General features: G+C 48.4%; 1 protein-coding gene across 1 annotated transcript in view; it reads right to left on the bottom strand.

Moving 5' to 3' along the window:
• The window catches only part of LOC119450941 (acid phosphatase type 7-like), a 278,007-nt gene that overhangs the window by 129,315 nt on the left and 132,455 nt on the right, over window positions 1–16,237 (bottom strand). Inside the window, exons 5-6 of the mRNA XM_037714405.2 lie at window positions 8,399–8,496; window positions 4,412–4,483 (exon numbers count right to left, since the gene is read on the bottom strand). Coding sequence (XP_037570333.1) covers window positions 4,412–4,483; window positions 8,399–8,496 — 170 coding nt within the window. The remainder of the gene's footprint in view (window positions 1–4,411; window positions 4,484–8,398; window positions 8,497–16,237) is intronic.

The raw sequence follows: 16,237 nt of genomic DNA on the forward strand, positions 1-16,237 counted from the left end.
TTGTAGCTTCGTGCAGCAGCCAGAGGATCAGGAGTTTATCCTTTCATGAACCATCCTCCATATTTCCGGCTTCTGCAGAACTTAGTTGCCAAAACTTCCCAGGCTACTGTAATAAATTTATAGATTTTAGACGAATCATTTTTTACAGCTTAAGTAACCAAGGACATGTGCGGTGACGTTAGAGAGCGGATATAGACATGACATATTCTGCAAAGTCAGCAGAAGTTCTGCGACCACCCCTGGACTGGCTGTGCACTGGCTCAGCCTGCCGGCTATTGCACTTGCCAGTACGGCCGATAGAACGCTTGCAGCGGGATAACAGGGGTGCTATGCAGGATGCGCCGAGTTTCTCGTTCACCCGAGTTTTACCCGAGTTTGCTCGATGGCAGTCAGTGAATGAAGATAGCAAGGAACGTTCGATAACAGCAGGCAAAAAGAAATGTCGAGATAAAGCCGCGTATGGCAACATGAGCGCACCCTGCGCGGCACAGTGCTGCCGGGCTTCAAGCACAGAGGACTGCGCAACAAAACGCGCCAGCGCCGCGTATTGTTATCAACGTATTATCGCAATTTAGCAATACTGTCACTGTCCCGCTGTCTATCTGCACACTTGCCGTGAGCCGCTTGCCACGCCTTTCTCGGGCGCGTCAAGGGCGTGCCTCCTTTTTCGGGCATTATCTTTCTATCCTACGTCGAATGCGAACAGGGCACATGCGGTGCATTCTTGCACCTATACTTTCCCTCAATCGAATACTTTGAAATACAACAAATAAAATAACCAACATTTTACTTCTTAAAGTATCGTTTTTTTTGTTTTGAATGATGTAAATTTGTGATGACAAACAGACATATAATGAATTATGAAATTTTGTACTTTTTTGCCGCGAGTGGCGACAGTGAGGCGAAAGCTTACAAGCGGATACATTCTAGAGGGTCACACGCACGAGGAGTTCATGCGGTGAGCAGTCGCCAGGGGCGCTGCAGTGCTATGTTCAATAAAGTCAGTCATGACAACGATCTGCCCATTCCCTGTCTAATAGGGGAATGGCAACGCAGCGCTGCGGCATGGCTGTTCACCGCAGGTGCTTCACTGCGGCGGCTATTAAGGCCGCCGCTTTACCAACTGAAACGACACTTTAGCCATAGACACGCTAGCAACGGCTGTCGCTGCAAAATGGCTGTGCGGTATTCTGGGTCCGTAGTGACGCAGCACAATGAAAATGCACCAGTTTATCTGCGTGCGCGAAGTCTCCGCGATGCATTGCGAACACGAGCGTGCTGCCCAGCGACACAGTTCGTCGCTTGTCACCGCTTGCCCATTAAAGGTGCCTCCGTGCGCATGTGCGCAGAATTTGAGTGTGTTGTTCACTCCAATGTGCTTGCCGATTGCCTCTGCTGCTGAGCTAACAGCGATCGCAGATGGTTATCGTAACGACAGCGCAGCAATCGCATTTTGGTTGGTGAGGGCTCTTGTGTGCAGTTAGGAAATTAGACTTCGAACGCAGGAAGGTGTTGCAATTGTTTAGTGTGCCGTGCTTGTGATGACAAAATGCCATTGCACTGGGTGTGTTTGCGCTGACCGCCGACCGTGTTTGCTGCACTATATCATTGACAGAGCAGCCATCTCAAATGACAGCTGCGATACGTTGTCGTTGGAAAACACTACGCACTGCTCAAGATCGTCGTCCACCACGGCGCATCGACGCCTTGCAAGCAGCTACAGTGACGTGCGGATAATTATTTGCTGTGCGCTACGTAGCCACAACGCAGACAATGAACCGTGTTGTGGGGTCATCACAGCCCAAGAAGACATATGCATAAGGCAGCGAAAGTCGACGCTTTTTTTTTTTATAGTGGTGCTGAGTACATCACCGATGACAGTGCGTTGTGCGTGTTTTATTTCGCCGGTCAAGATTGTTAATGCCTCTCAGTTCCGCACCACGTCGCTGTTGTCGAAATGTAAGTTGGGCGTGGCCCAACCGTGGTGGGCGCGCACAAGAGTTACATGCCTCGCTCGGGGCGTGACCTATGGTTTTGATTGACACGCGAACTCGGGCCAAACTCGTACATCGCGAAACCCCCCTCGAGTTAAACTCGGGAGCATGGCGGCGGCAGCAGCAGCCTGTGTCATCGCATCCAGCGGCGGCAAGCGTCAATATGACCATCTGGACCCGTTCAGCTACATGACCGACGTAGAGTTTCAGCGTCGTTTTTGCCGTTCCAAAACGTCAGTGCGCTGGCTGTGTGACGAGTTAGGCGAACGCCCTTGTCTGCGGAGACTGCGTGGCGGGCATATTATGCTTTCCGAGCACAGACTGATGTGACTAGGCTGCGGAGGAAAAGTTCGTGCGATCGCTTCGGCTCTCTCCTGTTTCAAGCGCTGCTCGTCCACCGCGCCCTAGCCTCAGGCCAGATCCGGCGTCGTCATCGGAGTACTGGGGCACCTGCGAGCACCTGGGGTTCAACCCGGGCCAACCAACCTGCGTAGGTGAAGTGGTCACATTATATTGGAAGACTCAGAATGGAAGCCGGGCTGCCTTCCGATGCAACAGGTGCCGAAATCAGTTTTCGCAGTTACACGGCAAAGCTGCACTGCACGGTCAGAGAGGCGAAGGACGTTACTTCGCCAAAACGGACCGCCTCGGCCGTCCGAACGACCACCTCTCCAGGCGGCAAATGATTTGGCTCACGTACTGCGTGAGCAAAAGCGTAGACACATGGCTGTTGAAGGAGATGACCGGTGACTTGTTTCCTCTATAGGAGCACACCATCGCCGACAGGACGAACTACCCCCGTAAGGTCGCGAGGGACGAGCTGCTGGCGCGACCTCCACTTGGTACCCCGGGTAGATAGCGCAAATTGATGAGTGCCTTCTTCGCGGCGAGCAAAAGTCTACAATCGAGGCCGCGTAATGACGGGCGACAACTTTCCGCCAGCCGCCAAAATTACGGCGGTGTTAAAGTTGGGGGCCCATGGGTCTTCGACATGTTCTGCGCGACCAGAGGGGTGCTGCGACTTTCAAAGTCGACCGACGAAAGGCGGCGACGCTAGGCGTCATTATTGCAGCCAATGTTCAACCGGGGACCATTATTCATAGTGACGAATTGGCCGCATATAAATGTATCCCAAATTTAGTGGATGCTAACGGGGCTATACCTCAATCCGCATTGGTAGACAGTCAACCAAAGCGTGAACTTTGCGGACCCCATCACGGGCGTTCACACGCAAAAAAAAGAAAGAAAGTTATTGTCAAAAAGTGAAGCGCTCCCTCGTCAGCGATGGGTACAGGGTAACTGCACCGATGCTGGAGTCCCACCTGGGATGCATGTGGTGGCAGTCAACATCCACGTGCGCTGCAAAGACCCTTTCGTGCGTTTGTTAGAAGCCACGGATCGCTCGGGCTAGCCACTACAAAGACTCTTTCCTGCGGTTGTTAGAAGCCATCGCTCGACGCTTGCCAGTATGGAGGTGTATCGCAAAGTAAAAGAAAATAAAGCGTAGTTTTCTGACCCTTGTATGTCTGCTTTCCGGCATTCCTGTGTGCTTACACGGTACGCGCGCGGCAAACCACTTATGCGCTAGCCGACGCTCACTTCGTCTTGTAGCTGGATGCGCGCGCAACTCGCAGCTTTTCTTTAGCGCGAGCAACGAGCGATCTGTTAAAAGCCCAGTGTGAAAACCAGGCGCACACCAATCTCTGCTCGGAAATGGGAGCGCAAGCACGTAGCGAGCCGTGCCAATCCAATCCAGAAAAAAAAGAGGGGGGGCGAGCGTCCCCTCGTGGCATAACGCGAAACGTATTTAAATACAAATTAGTCTAATACACATTCCGTGTACATCGTAGAAACATTAAAATGCTTACAACCCACGTTAATGTGACTAATATTATTGTACTAAATGAATTTATTTTATAACTTGCTTGTGCCTGTAATGCACTCGGTGGAACGACAAACAAGTGAAAGAAGGCGCGACCATGCACCGACCGTATGATCACGTGAGCCCCAGTTTGTCGACCGCCCATATGGCAACGCCCAAGGGATAATAGCCACCCAGAGTGAATCTAGATTAACCAATGAAACTGGAGGCGTGCCGATGGACAAACTTCGTCTTGTTATCATTTGTTCTTTGATCTTGGGGCGTCGCCAGAGCTCGTGAAGATCCCGAGTTTCGCCAAACTCGGGGCATCCTGCATAGCACCCCAGGTTTTATTTTTGTTCTTGCATCTTTTCTGGCATATGAGCTGCAATTCCGTAACCTTCATTCGTAAATAGAGCATGTTCTTCTTTTTTCCGTTAACCTGCTTATCACTGGAAGACACGTGGCTAACTAGCCTGCTTTTCATCCTTAAATAAAGGATCCCGCAGTAAAAGGACCCAGTTTCTGCTAATGCAGCCAAAAAGAAGAGATGTACCTGAAGAAGTGGTTGTTGACTCGCCCGGTGTTGTCGATCATGGAAAACCTGTTGACGTAGTTGGAGAAGTTGCTGACAGGACGTAAGAAAAAAGTGACGAAGGGTTATAAGTCGCCGCTCACCACCAGCGGGTGACAAAGCAGGCACTGAGCATTAGTTTAATGCTAAGTGTTTTACCTGCAGTTATCATTACGCTGAAAGTTCACCTTGACCATTAAAGGACAACTTGACCATTACTGGAAGATGTCCACTAAACATAATGGGCTTAATAAGTGGCTTAACGCTATATAAGGTGTCACAAATAACTTTAGCCAAGCCAAGCTATTTAACCATAATATATAATGTATATATATATATATATATATATATATATATGAAAGAACAAACATTTAATGTTGACGTTTAGTTGCAGCGTCGGGAGGCCGATCCCGAAGTGCGCGCCTGAGACGCGCTCCACGTCTCGTTTGCGTTAGCGCTGATTGCATTGCCGGGAGGCCGATCCCGACGTGCGCGCCCGACTCAACCCGACTTAACCGAGCATAACTCTTCAGGTCAGGACCAGCTAACTGCCGACCAGCTCCGCTGTTTCTTTAGCCTTGCGCCACTAGTGCAAGCTACGCTAATTTTTCTGTATTCCACATGACGGCACCTGAGCACTTAGACACCAAACCCGTGGGCGGGTAATTAAGGTGATAACGTTTCTTGTGATATTCATTATCGCCATCATCAGCCTATTGTTATGTCCACTGCAGGACGAAGACCTCTCCCAGCGATCTCCAATTACCCATGTCTCAGACTATCTGATTGTAACTCTAATAGTCTACCGGTTATCTGCCGTGTGCGCATTACATGGCCCTACCTTGCTCCTTTGTTTCGTCGGGTCGTCGATCTCCATTTCGACAAAAAGTAAAAATCGGTAGCACATAAAATTCTGGCTTGTCATACAGCAGTGCGGCTCATACTGTATGTCAACCGGGTCCTTTAAAGTAGAGGGAGCGGTGCTGCCGTCACACTTTTTTTGTGGATCGGTGCTGTTGCGAAGAGGGTGCAAAGAATTTGTGGGAACTTCAAGTACCATGGTGGAGTAAGGAACGTGTGGCTAGGCCCAACATTCCGGGCGTTTTAAAACGCAAGTTTGCATTCACATTTTATACAACATATAGGAAAGATGCAGAGAAGATGTTCAAGTTAAAGCTGTAGTTGCCGATTCCTTATCACCAAGCGTCCATCTCATCTTACAACACCTCCGTTCTAACAGGCACATAACCCAATCCGGTGCCCGGAGGTGGGTGACGTCACCCTCAGCCAATCCGGAGGTTTGCAGCCCTTTTCTTCCGAGTAGAGCTTGGTGTTGGCTTGGCCCAAAATACACGCACGTCATTGTGCTCGAACACAAGAGGGACACCGACGTGGCAATTTGTGCCCGGTGGTATTCCAGAAGGGCGTCTGTGTCTAGTTCGCTCCTACTTAGTCGCTACGTGACGAGAGCAAAAAGACTTCGAGGTCATTTGAAGGAATTTCCCTTTGGAAGTTTCCCAAACCCGTCCTGGCGGTGGCCAAATGGTTGCCTTGTGTAATCGCAGTTGGAAATGGCTCTAACGAAAGCGTCGGCTCATTCACCATTCTCGCGTTCTGTCTGAGCGACTGGTTTCGCGGGGTAAACGCCCGGTCACAAGAGTGCACGAACTTTTGGGATAGGAATCGTATACAATACCCGGTCGTTATTGGAAGCTTGTATTACCTCACAAGTGTCGGCGGTTGTGGTGCTGGTGTCACACTAAAACCCGGCTCCTCCCGGAGTAGAGCAGGTGCGGAGGAAGCTGCGCCGGCGCCGGATCACGGGACGCGCGCGACCAATCATGATCTTTTGGTGCGTCGCGTGGAGGGAAAGGGAAGGAAAGGGGATGGGCGCGCGCTCCGCTGGGCTTCCCTCGCCTCAGATCCGTTTCGGAGTCCGGAGGGGAAGGCCACGCGGGGTGCGTTCCGCCAAGGAGCAGGCTGCGTTTGAGTAACGGCGCCGCGAACTCATTCGGGAAAGGGCTCGTCGTCGACGTGCCGAGTCTATCGTGAGGTCTCCCGATGCCCAGGCGAAACGTCAGCGAAGAGCGGACCCCGAGTTGCGGGAGCGCGTTGTCGAGGCCAATCGTCAGCGAAGAACCGCCGACCCTGAGTTTAGGGCAAACGAAGCGGAACGCCCGCGACAGCGTCGTCCTGCCACAAGCTTCGCTTATCCCCATTTTCTCGACAGGGGAAGGGCTGGTGATTTGTTTTTCACTATACCGAATTAAACATCGTCCGGAGCAGATTGAATAATTTTAGTCCTTGAGCTAGATTACTCAGAGGCGGACATAATTTGCACTAGAAATGAAAATGCATAATTGAATAATTAACAAAAATTCAAATGAAATCAATCAAATCAAAATTCATGCCTACATATAACCGATGTTGAGCAATGCTTAACGTGGCCCATGGCCCCGTTTTAACTTTTCAGTTAACTTTGAATGAACTTTTCAACACTCCAGCTACAACACTAGCTTTCCGCCTGCCGTCCCCTTTCCTCCTTTTGAAGTATGAAATAAACAAAGTTTCATAAAAAAACATTTACTTCACGGCAAAATTTGTTGCAAGAGTATATACCTTGCTAACTCACCGGATACAATTAGGTAATTGAAATATGTGCCGTAAATAATTGCTTAATGCCTATTAGTGAATTTTTGTTGATTAGTCGATGAAATAAACAAAGTTTCATAAAAAAACATTTACTTCACGGCACATATTGCAAGTTACGAATCGTAGCCTCGGCGAGCTCGGAAGGAGCATCCAATTGGAATGAGTTTTCAAGGCGATACCAGTTTCGAGATAATAATTCTCAAAGTGTGTGAAAAAAGCCATGGGCGTTCTAGTTACTTTTGTGCTTCAATGCATAAAACGGCGCATTGGTTAAAAAATTTGGTGGAACAGCCATGCATTTTTACCGCAAGTATCAAGGTATATATCTCTAAACTCGTGCCATCCTGAAAATTTGTTGCAAGAGTATATACCTTGCTAACTCACCGGATACAATTAGGTAATTGAAATATGTGCCGTAAATAATTGCTTAATGCCTATTAGTGAATTTTTGTTGATTAGTCGATATGCATGTAGGTTTCTCGTGCAAGTAATGTCTGCCGTTTCGAGTACTCCAGATTACTGACAGCAATTATGCTACCTGCACACTCGATTGTTAAATTCTATATTGTGTACAAAAATACACACCGTATATTAATCTATTGTATTAAAGTGACTATTTTTGTTCCGTGCTATCGCGTTGATCATGCAGTTCGTTGACTGACTGATAGTGATGATGATGATCGCGGCACGCCAGCCGAGACAGCAAAGAAGGCTGTAAAAGACAGTTGTAAATGAATGTATTTGAAAAATAATTGTTCATTCACGACGCCATCAGCAAGGATGTCCATACTTTTGAGGCCAAACTCTTAAATAAGCCTTACTTGAAAAAGATGGAGAGCAAAACACGGCGCCAACGGGAAGACGAAACCGGATGGAATAGTGGACCCGATAAACAAACTAACCAACTGTGCTCGTCAGCATGGCTTCAATGACATTGTTAAACAGAGAAGCTTGTTTTATGGGTTGTTATACTAGTAAAGCTGGTTTGTCTTCGTTTGTATACTTTAGGTTTCTCTGTACTAGTTGAACGTTCCTGACGCTGGACAAATGATGCTTGATTATTAGTTTTCATAGCAAAATTGTGCACGCGCCATCTGCATATTTTATTCGTGGCATCGAGAAATTTCGCACTGTGTGCTGCTGTGGCTAAAGTTTGGAACAAACAGTCACAGTATTCGGTAGCTCTCGTTTCGTCTTGTGTTTGGTCTTGTGTTTAACGCTTCACATTTCCAAACCAGCTTCACTAACTGGCCCAAGTAGACACTCTTGGAATGTTTCACTCAGTCCGAGCGTAACCACTTTGGGGCTGTCACTCACTAGGCGTTCTCGTGGTTGCCGACGCAGGTCATGTATGGCACGTAGGCTGCCACCGGCTCGATCTGGCGCATGAACTCGTCCCCGACCCGGGCGTTGTCCTGGAAGAAACACAACTTGCGTTATCGCCCGAACGAAACAGGAACGCTCAATAATTACTTTAAGCTGACAACATAATGGCTGTGGTGAACCTCCATAGCATCACTATTTTCACACAAATGAACATTTAGCTATTGGATTACAACATCCGAAAACCCTGTCTGGAAAACGCTACAAGAGTACTAGATTGGCGCTTGACGGGAATCCAATTTCACTAAAAGCTAAAACAGAAGGACGCAATAAACACTGTCCATTTCATTTCGGAATGCTTTCCCGGTAGATGTAAAATTGCTAAAACTTCACTTAAAAAAAAGTCAAAAACAGTTATGCTTTTTCTATAAAGTTCTAATGACCTTTTTGCTAGTTTACGCACGTCTTGCTTTATATTAATGTTGCATACAATGTGTGCTTTTTAAATCAGAATTAGAACTTTTATAATTTTGTACTATGCATTTTGAAATGCATATATGTATTTACCAGCTGTCATCGAATAGGCAAATTATCTCAGCGAATTGCGTACAAATATTAGATAGAGTGGCTTTAAATATTGAATAAAATGCCCAATATTTGCTTGTTTCTGAACAAAGTGAAATGCAATGCTTGCGTCGAGCCCCTTCTGTAAAAAAAGGCATAGCTTCACTCACATCGGGACGTCCGGCCAATTGAGGAAGTTATAAAGGATAAACAACTTATTTCATTTGTCTGATGCATCATGACAACGGTAGTAATGAAACAAGAGAGCAGCATGTCTTCATATGCATTTAGAATATTGCGCTCACTGAAGGTGCCAAGTACAGAGGGCTGCTGACGTTTATTTGATGTTCCTTTTGGGCATCTTTTACTACATATACCGTGGAACCAAACCCCCGTTTATTTAAAAAAATAGAGCAATACTATAGCGCTACACGTCCGTTTGAAGAGAGGCAACCGGGGTGAGATTGGCCAAAGAGGAAATTGGTTTGCATCAATCGAGACGACTAATTCATAGGCTACCTAAAGCGGAGGCATTTTTATGGGATGACTGAAAGCTACTGCATAGAAGATGGCTACTCAATGCGTTCACTGACGAACTAGTGCCTCTCTGCAACGCTTGCGGGATTTCTCGAATATCCAGCAGAATCATTAGGAATATCCTCGTCTGCGTCAGGCTCCCGAGATTATGGCAGGTGTTACGACCAGTTATATTAAAAAAAGAAAACAATATTCGACAATTTGGTGTAGGGAAGCCTCGAAGCTAAGTCTAGTATAATTCCGTTGCGTCAAAATGTCGCTATGACACCAGTCACCTTGAAAGGCCTCGCGCAAATCTCGCTTGTAAGGCCCAACATTGAGCATGCCTGCTACTTTTTGAATCTCATCAATCTAATTTCTTGAGCTCTAATGTAAATCTAAATCTCGAAGCAATTTTTGTGCCAGGCACTTCATTGCCCCCGACCATTATTTCGCAACCAAACACCGCTTAAGAGCCAATTGAATGTGCAGTCGGTGTTCAGGTTGCCTTCAAGTGCTCGTTGGGTCCCTTTTCCATCGCATCATCCCGCCTCCCTTCCCCCCACACGACCTCGTTGAGAGTTTAACAGGATTATTGCCGCCAACCATGAAACTTTACCGTCGAACTTCACGCCTGCACCACTGTGGTGGCTGCATCCAATCCAAGCCCTTCTTGTCATTTCCGGTATCAAAAAGAAAACGGGGATGCCATCATTCGCCCTCAAACAAACCGTGCTTTCACTCATGCATGAGAAGCACAGAGAACGCACCCATGTTTACACGGACGGTTCTTTCTCCTCCAAAAGTTCAGTTGGAGCAGTGGTAATTCCCGAGAAATCTGTCACCATCCAATTCAATACGTCTCACATTACATCATCGACGGCTGCACAACTCGCGGCTATCCGAGCTGCTCTGGAATTAATTGGTCCCAAATCATTACAGTCATGGTCCCTCTTTTGCGATTCGAAGGCAGCACTCCAGTGTCTGATGTCCCCTCTCGACCACGGACCTAACGTACAATTAGTTCCTGACATCCGACTACTTCATCAGCACGCAACCGACAAGGGGCACAACATCATCTACCAGTGGATACCGGGTCACTGCGGAATTTCGGGAAATCACAGTGCGGATGACGCTGCCCGATCGGCCCACGATGGTGCCCCTAGTGTATCGATACCACTGTCGAGAACAGACGCATCCGCAAAGCTTCGCTCCCTCGCACGCGAGCTTACGTAGACTCTGTGGAACACCAGTGAATTCAGCAACGCACGCCTCCACAGATTGGATCCACGTCTGCAACTCCGTCTTCCACCAGGGTTACCACGTGCGGAAGCAACACTTCTGTGCCGCCTGTGGCTCGGCGGGGCATTCACGAACACCTATTTTTTTCCGCATTGGAATGGCCGAAAGCCCTGCTTGCGACAACTGTGGCTGCGAGGAGACGATCAAGCACCTCCTCTGTGACGTTCCCCGCTAGAATGCGGTAAGAAAAGTGCTCGCGACTGCGCTTGAAAAACTGGACAATCGTCCCTTCACAGAGGAAAAAACTTTTAGGACACTGGTCCAGACGGGTGTCGGCACTCAAGTGCTTAAGGGCTCTGCTGAAGTTCTTAAGGGCTTGTGAATTGTGCGACCTTTTTGAACGTTGCATTGCGTATGGTCGCTTTATTGTGAGAATTTTTCTTTCTTCATTTTTTTTCTTCTATCACCTTTTATTGTCTTTACCCCTTTCCCCAGCACAGGGTATCCAGCCGGCATTTACACTGGCTAACCTCCTTGTCTTTCGTTCCCTTTCTCTCTCTTGCGTCCCTTGAGTAATCGTCGAAGGCGCTGAAGGAGCGGGCGTAAGCCCTCGCGCAGCGAAGTCGAGGGGATGGGCAGGGCGACTATCTCGCGTTAGCTTTCGCGCTACCGAGTTGCGGCGAAGAGCGGGAGAGATGGGACAGTCGCTCGCTCGCTCGTTTGTTAGGGCTATTCGCTTACATTGACAATCATCATGGATGGTTTTTGCACAATATTTTTGTTTGCGAACGCGTGCTCCTCATTTTCTTAGGAAAAAAATAACCTTATTAAAGAACATAATCCCCGTTGTAAACAACTCGTTCACAGCGCTTCATTCACGCGAAACGTAAGCTTATTTTGTATATGGTTATAAGTAAATGTTTCTACTTATGGGCTTTTATTATGCATTTGGCTCCTTCGATATCATCACACTTAATGTGCTTTTGCAGATCTGCTACTGTATTCTGGAAGATATTTAAATGCGAAGCATTTCTTGGCGAATATTTGCCACTTTGACAGTATCTATCTATCTATCTATCTATCTATCTATCTATCTATCTATCTATCTATCTATCTATCTATCTATCTATCTATCTATCTATCTATCTATGTAGCCGCCTACGTCTTTGTGCTCTCATGGTTGTATCGTTAACTTAGTATTTACCAAAATTGGCATACTGTGATAAGAGTGTATCACGAACATAAATGGTAAGTCATGACATGAATGTCATGACGTGTGTCATGTAGGTCATGAAACAGCTCCCTACGTCTCGGTGCTCTCATGGTTGTTTCGTTAACTTGGTAGGTACCAAAATCAGCATAGTAGTACAACAGTGTATGACGAACAGAAATGATAGGTCATGACATGCGTGTCATGTAGGTTATAAAAGATCCTCCTAAAATCACAATGGCCCAGCGAAAAAACATTAACATTCAAAAACCACTGAAATGGGTTCTGACGTGGGTACTAAATGAAGGAAACACTAAAGGATGATGGTAGAAGTCATGGTCATGAGCATGACTAATCAAAAATGACAATGCCTCAGCGAAAAAAAGATTAACACTAAAAAACCACTGAAATGGGTTCTGACGTGGGTAGTAAGTGAAGGAAACACTAAAGGATGATAGTAGGAAACACAACGGCGACAGCGACGACGCCGCCGTCGTCATCGCCGTCACCGTGAGGTTCCGTATAAAGTCCAAGGGCGATAAAGCCGTCACCACGCGCGGTCTGCTGTATGTGCGCGTGAAAGCACGCGAGGGACGCGCGCTTTAACGGGGAGCGAACGCACGGCGGATAGCAAACGCGACGTCTTCCGTGGCGCGAAAGGCCGTGGGGGGATGGGAGGGAGGGAGGGGAGGCGACGTTTAGCTGTGGCACCAAATGCCTATCTTGCGACCGGGCGCAAGGCGAACTGGAATCTCGCAGGCGAGAGGAGGAAAGCGGGAAGGCAGCACGGGAGGGAGGGCGTGCGGCTTCTACTCTGTGAGCAACGTGTACTTTGTGCGGCGGCGGGCGGTAGCGCGCATCGTATCTTGAAAGCGATCTGCAACACGGCTCCTGCCTTTGTATGCGCTGTGCTTTCGACGCTCAGTTTCCGTTGAAGCGATAGACCACACGAACCTTCGCTCGTTGCTACTGGCGCGCACGCGCACACCAGCGTTTTGGTAGCGGCTGTGTGCGGTCAGCGAGTGTGATCTATTCATGTTTGTTTGTGCGCGCTGACAACCTGCTTGTTAATTCAGTTAGTAAGCGAATGTGTACAAGTTTATACAGCCGATAAAACTACTGTAACGTGGCAAAGAGGAGATATAAGAGGAGGAGAACGAAGAACTGAGCAGCAGCCACGGCTACATTTCGGTGGCGACATCGTGGCGACCTCTCATCCATCCTGGTCTTCACCTGTGAATAAACATGGATCATCCGTAACAGTTTTTGGTGGAAGGTGCTGGGTACCCCCGACCACCACGCAATATGGACAACGCGGTTCTCCAACCTCCTGATCTGCGTCGAAGCCGCCGAATCGCCGGATTGCCCGCATTACTTCCGGTGTTTCAGATGTCCTACACCGAAGCCAACACTCGCACGGAACCAGCGGCATCTTCGACCGAAACGATGGCTAGCCCGTGGCAGCGCCAACATCTGGTAGAGCCTCGCACATTCGGAGGGAAGCCCGGCGAGGACGTCGAAGAATGGCTTAACCACTACGAACGGGTGAGCAAGCACTATCGTTGAGACAGCGTAACGCGACTCTCCAACGTAGTCTTCTTTCTGATGGACGCGGCGCTCGTGTGGTTCGATAATCACGAGGATAATCATATTGCGTCCCCTTGGTGTTTGTGCTGTGAGTGTGTTTTTGGCGGACAAGTGTTATTCAACCGAGTTTGGGATTTTCGGACGCTGCACGCACGACGTTATATTAGGGATAGACTTTCTGCAAACCTGCGGCGCTTCAGTCAATTGTGGTGCCGGCGAGCTTTCGATACATAACGGAAAACCTGGGGTCGAAGCTTGTCAGGATCCGTCATTATCAGACCTCGTGAATCAACAACCCGCTGGACAAAAAACGTTTGCCGTTGCCGAGGGAGTGACGCTGCCTCTGTGGTCTTTAGCATCGGAATCCGTCATCGCATCTTGTACAGACGTTTCATTTGACGCCGTGGTACAACCCTTTGGCGAGTCTTGTGGGAATAAAAACCTATGGTACCCAATAGTATTGTATCTGTGAACAATGGTAGCACGTTTTTGTGGACGTCAAATTGTTCTGCCGTCCCTGTGCGTGTTCCTGAACATATGGAGATTGCTGTCTTCGACGACGTCACGTGCTGTTCATCGATGGTCGTCAGGGACGATGATTCCACTGAAGGACGAGCCACTTGCCCTTAGGAGCAGAAACTTCTACGCATGTCATGAAGTTTTGTCTTCACGTGAACGGGACACCTTAGTACAACTGATAGCCCAGTATGCTTTCGTGTTCGACTTCTCTCAGGATGACCACCGTACAACTATGCCATCCTCGCGTGCTCGTACGTCATCGCATTGACACAGTATCGGCACATCCTTTTCGCCAAAAGCCCTACAGAGTGTCTTCATCAGAGCGCAAGATTATTGCGGACCAGGTACAAGAGATATTGAGGAAGAATGTCATTCAAGAATCATCAAGCCCGTGGGCCGCACCTGTCATCCTGGTAAAGAAAAAAGATGGCTCGTGGAGATTTGGTGTTGATTATAGGCGACTAAATGCAATTACCAAGAAGGATGTGTACCCACTCCCGTGAATTGACGACGTAATAGACTGCCTACATTCTGCCTCCTACTTTTCGTCCCTCGATCTGCGTTCAGGCTATTGGCAGATACCTGTGGATCCCGTCGACAAAGGGAAGACCGCCTTTGTTACGCCGGACATTTTATTCGAATTTAACGTTATGCCGTTTTGGGTCTGCAATGCGCCCGCAACGTTCGAGAGATTCATGGACACAATTCTCCGCGGTCTAAAGTAGGAAATATGTCTTTGCTACCTGGATGATGATGTTATTTTCGGCCGTACTTTTGAGGAGCATAACGAACGCCTTAGCCTGGTTCTGAAATGCATGGAGAAAGCAGATTTGATTCTCAACTCTGGAAAGTGTAGGTTTGGGGAGCGACAGACATTGGTTCGCGGTCATCTAGTCGACAAAGATGGAGTCAGACCTGACCCCCGCAAGATTGAAGCGGTCAGTGCCTTCCAGCCTCCTCAGTCAGCGCGAGAACTGCGCAGTTTCCTGGGACTCTGTTCTTATTTCCGTCGTTTTGTCCCAAAATTCGCCGACGTTGTGCACCCGTTGACGCGTCTTTTGCAAAAGGATGTATTGTTCGACTGGACACCAAAATGTGAGTAATCGTTCAGTCAACTTAAATTCTTACTTACGTCAGACCCCATCCTGCGTCATTTTGATCCGTGTTCCCCTACCGAAGTTCATACTGACGCCAGCGGAATAGGCATTGGAGCGGTACTCGTTCAACGGCGAAACGACGCCGAACACGTTGTTGCCCATGCCAGTCATTGCTTAAGCAATGCTGAGCGAAACTACACAGTCACTGAGCAGGAATGCCTTGCAGCTGTTTTTGCTGTTCAGAAATTTCGCTGTTACATCTATGGTCGCCCATTCAGCATAGTCACTGATCACCATTCATTATGCTGGCTGGTCAGCCTTCAGGATCCGTCTGGTCGTCTAGCACGGTGGGCCTTGCGACTACAAGAGTACGACTTTATAGTGAAATACAGAAGCGGCCGCCGGCATGCTGACACCGACTGTCTTTCCCGCTTACCACTGCCAACTGCAAATTCTGAAGAAGACCCCTTCGATGACTGTCTGGCCGCTATTGCACCTTAATTTCCGGACGCAACCTGTCTTCCAGGAGAATCAACGCAACGACGTCAATGTGGAACCTCTTTTCGTGATGGCCCTGAATCCGAAAGCCAGTGGTGGTTTTTCCGTACGTGACGGCTTGTTATATAATACCAACCACTCTGCAAGTGGCGCCCGCTTTCTTCTTGTAGTCCCGGATAGTCTCCGTAGTGCTGTGCTACATGCCATGCATGATGATCCAACATGAGGTCATCTTGGATTCGCCCGTACGCTATAGCGTGTGCAAGAGCGATTTTGCTGGCCGCACAAGCATTAAACAACAAAGAAATATGTGGCTAGTTGTGACCAATGCCAACGGCGGAAACGACCTTCAACCGCCCCACCAGGTCTTCTGCAGCCGTTCATTCCCCCTCACGCACCTTTTGAGCAAGTTGGCGTGGACCTCCTGGGCCCATTCCCACGGTCATCGAATAACAATCGATGGATCATCGTTTGTGTAGACCACCTTACACGCTACACAGAGACCGCAGCAGTGCCGTCATCTACCGCTGTTTGCGTCGCTGCTTTCTTGTGGCATTATGTCGTCCTACGCCATGGCCCCCCTCGCGTGATCATAAGTGA

The sequence above is a fragment of the Dermacentor silvarum genome, chromosome 4 (genome assembly GCF_013339745.2).
Source record: "Dermacentor silvarum isolate Dsil-2018 chromosome 4, BIME_Dsil_1.4, whole genome shotgun sequence".
NCBI lineage: Eukaryota > Metazoa > Arthropoda > Arachnida > Ixodida > Ixodidae > Dermacentor > Dermacentor silvarum.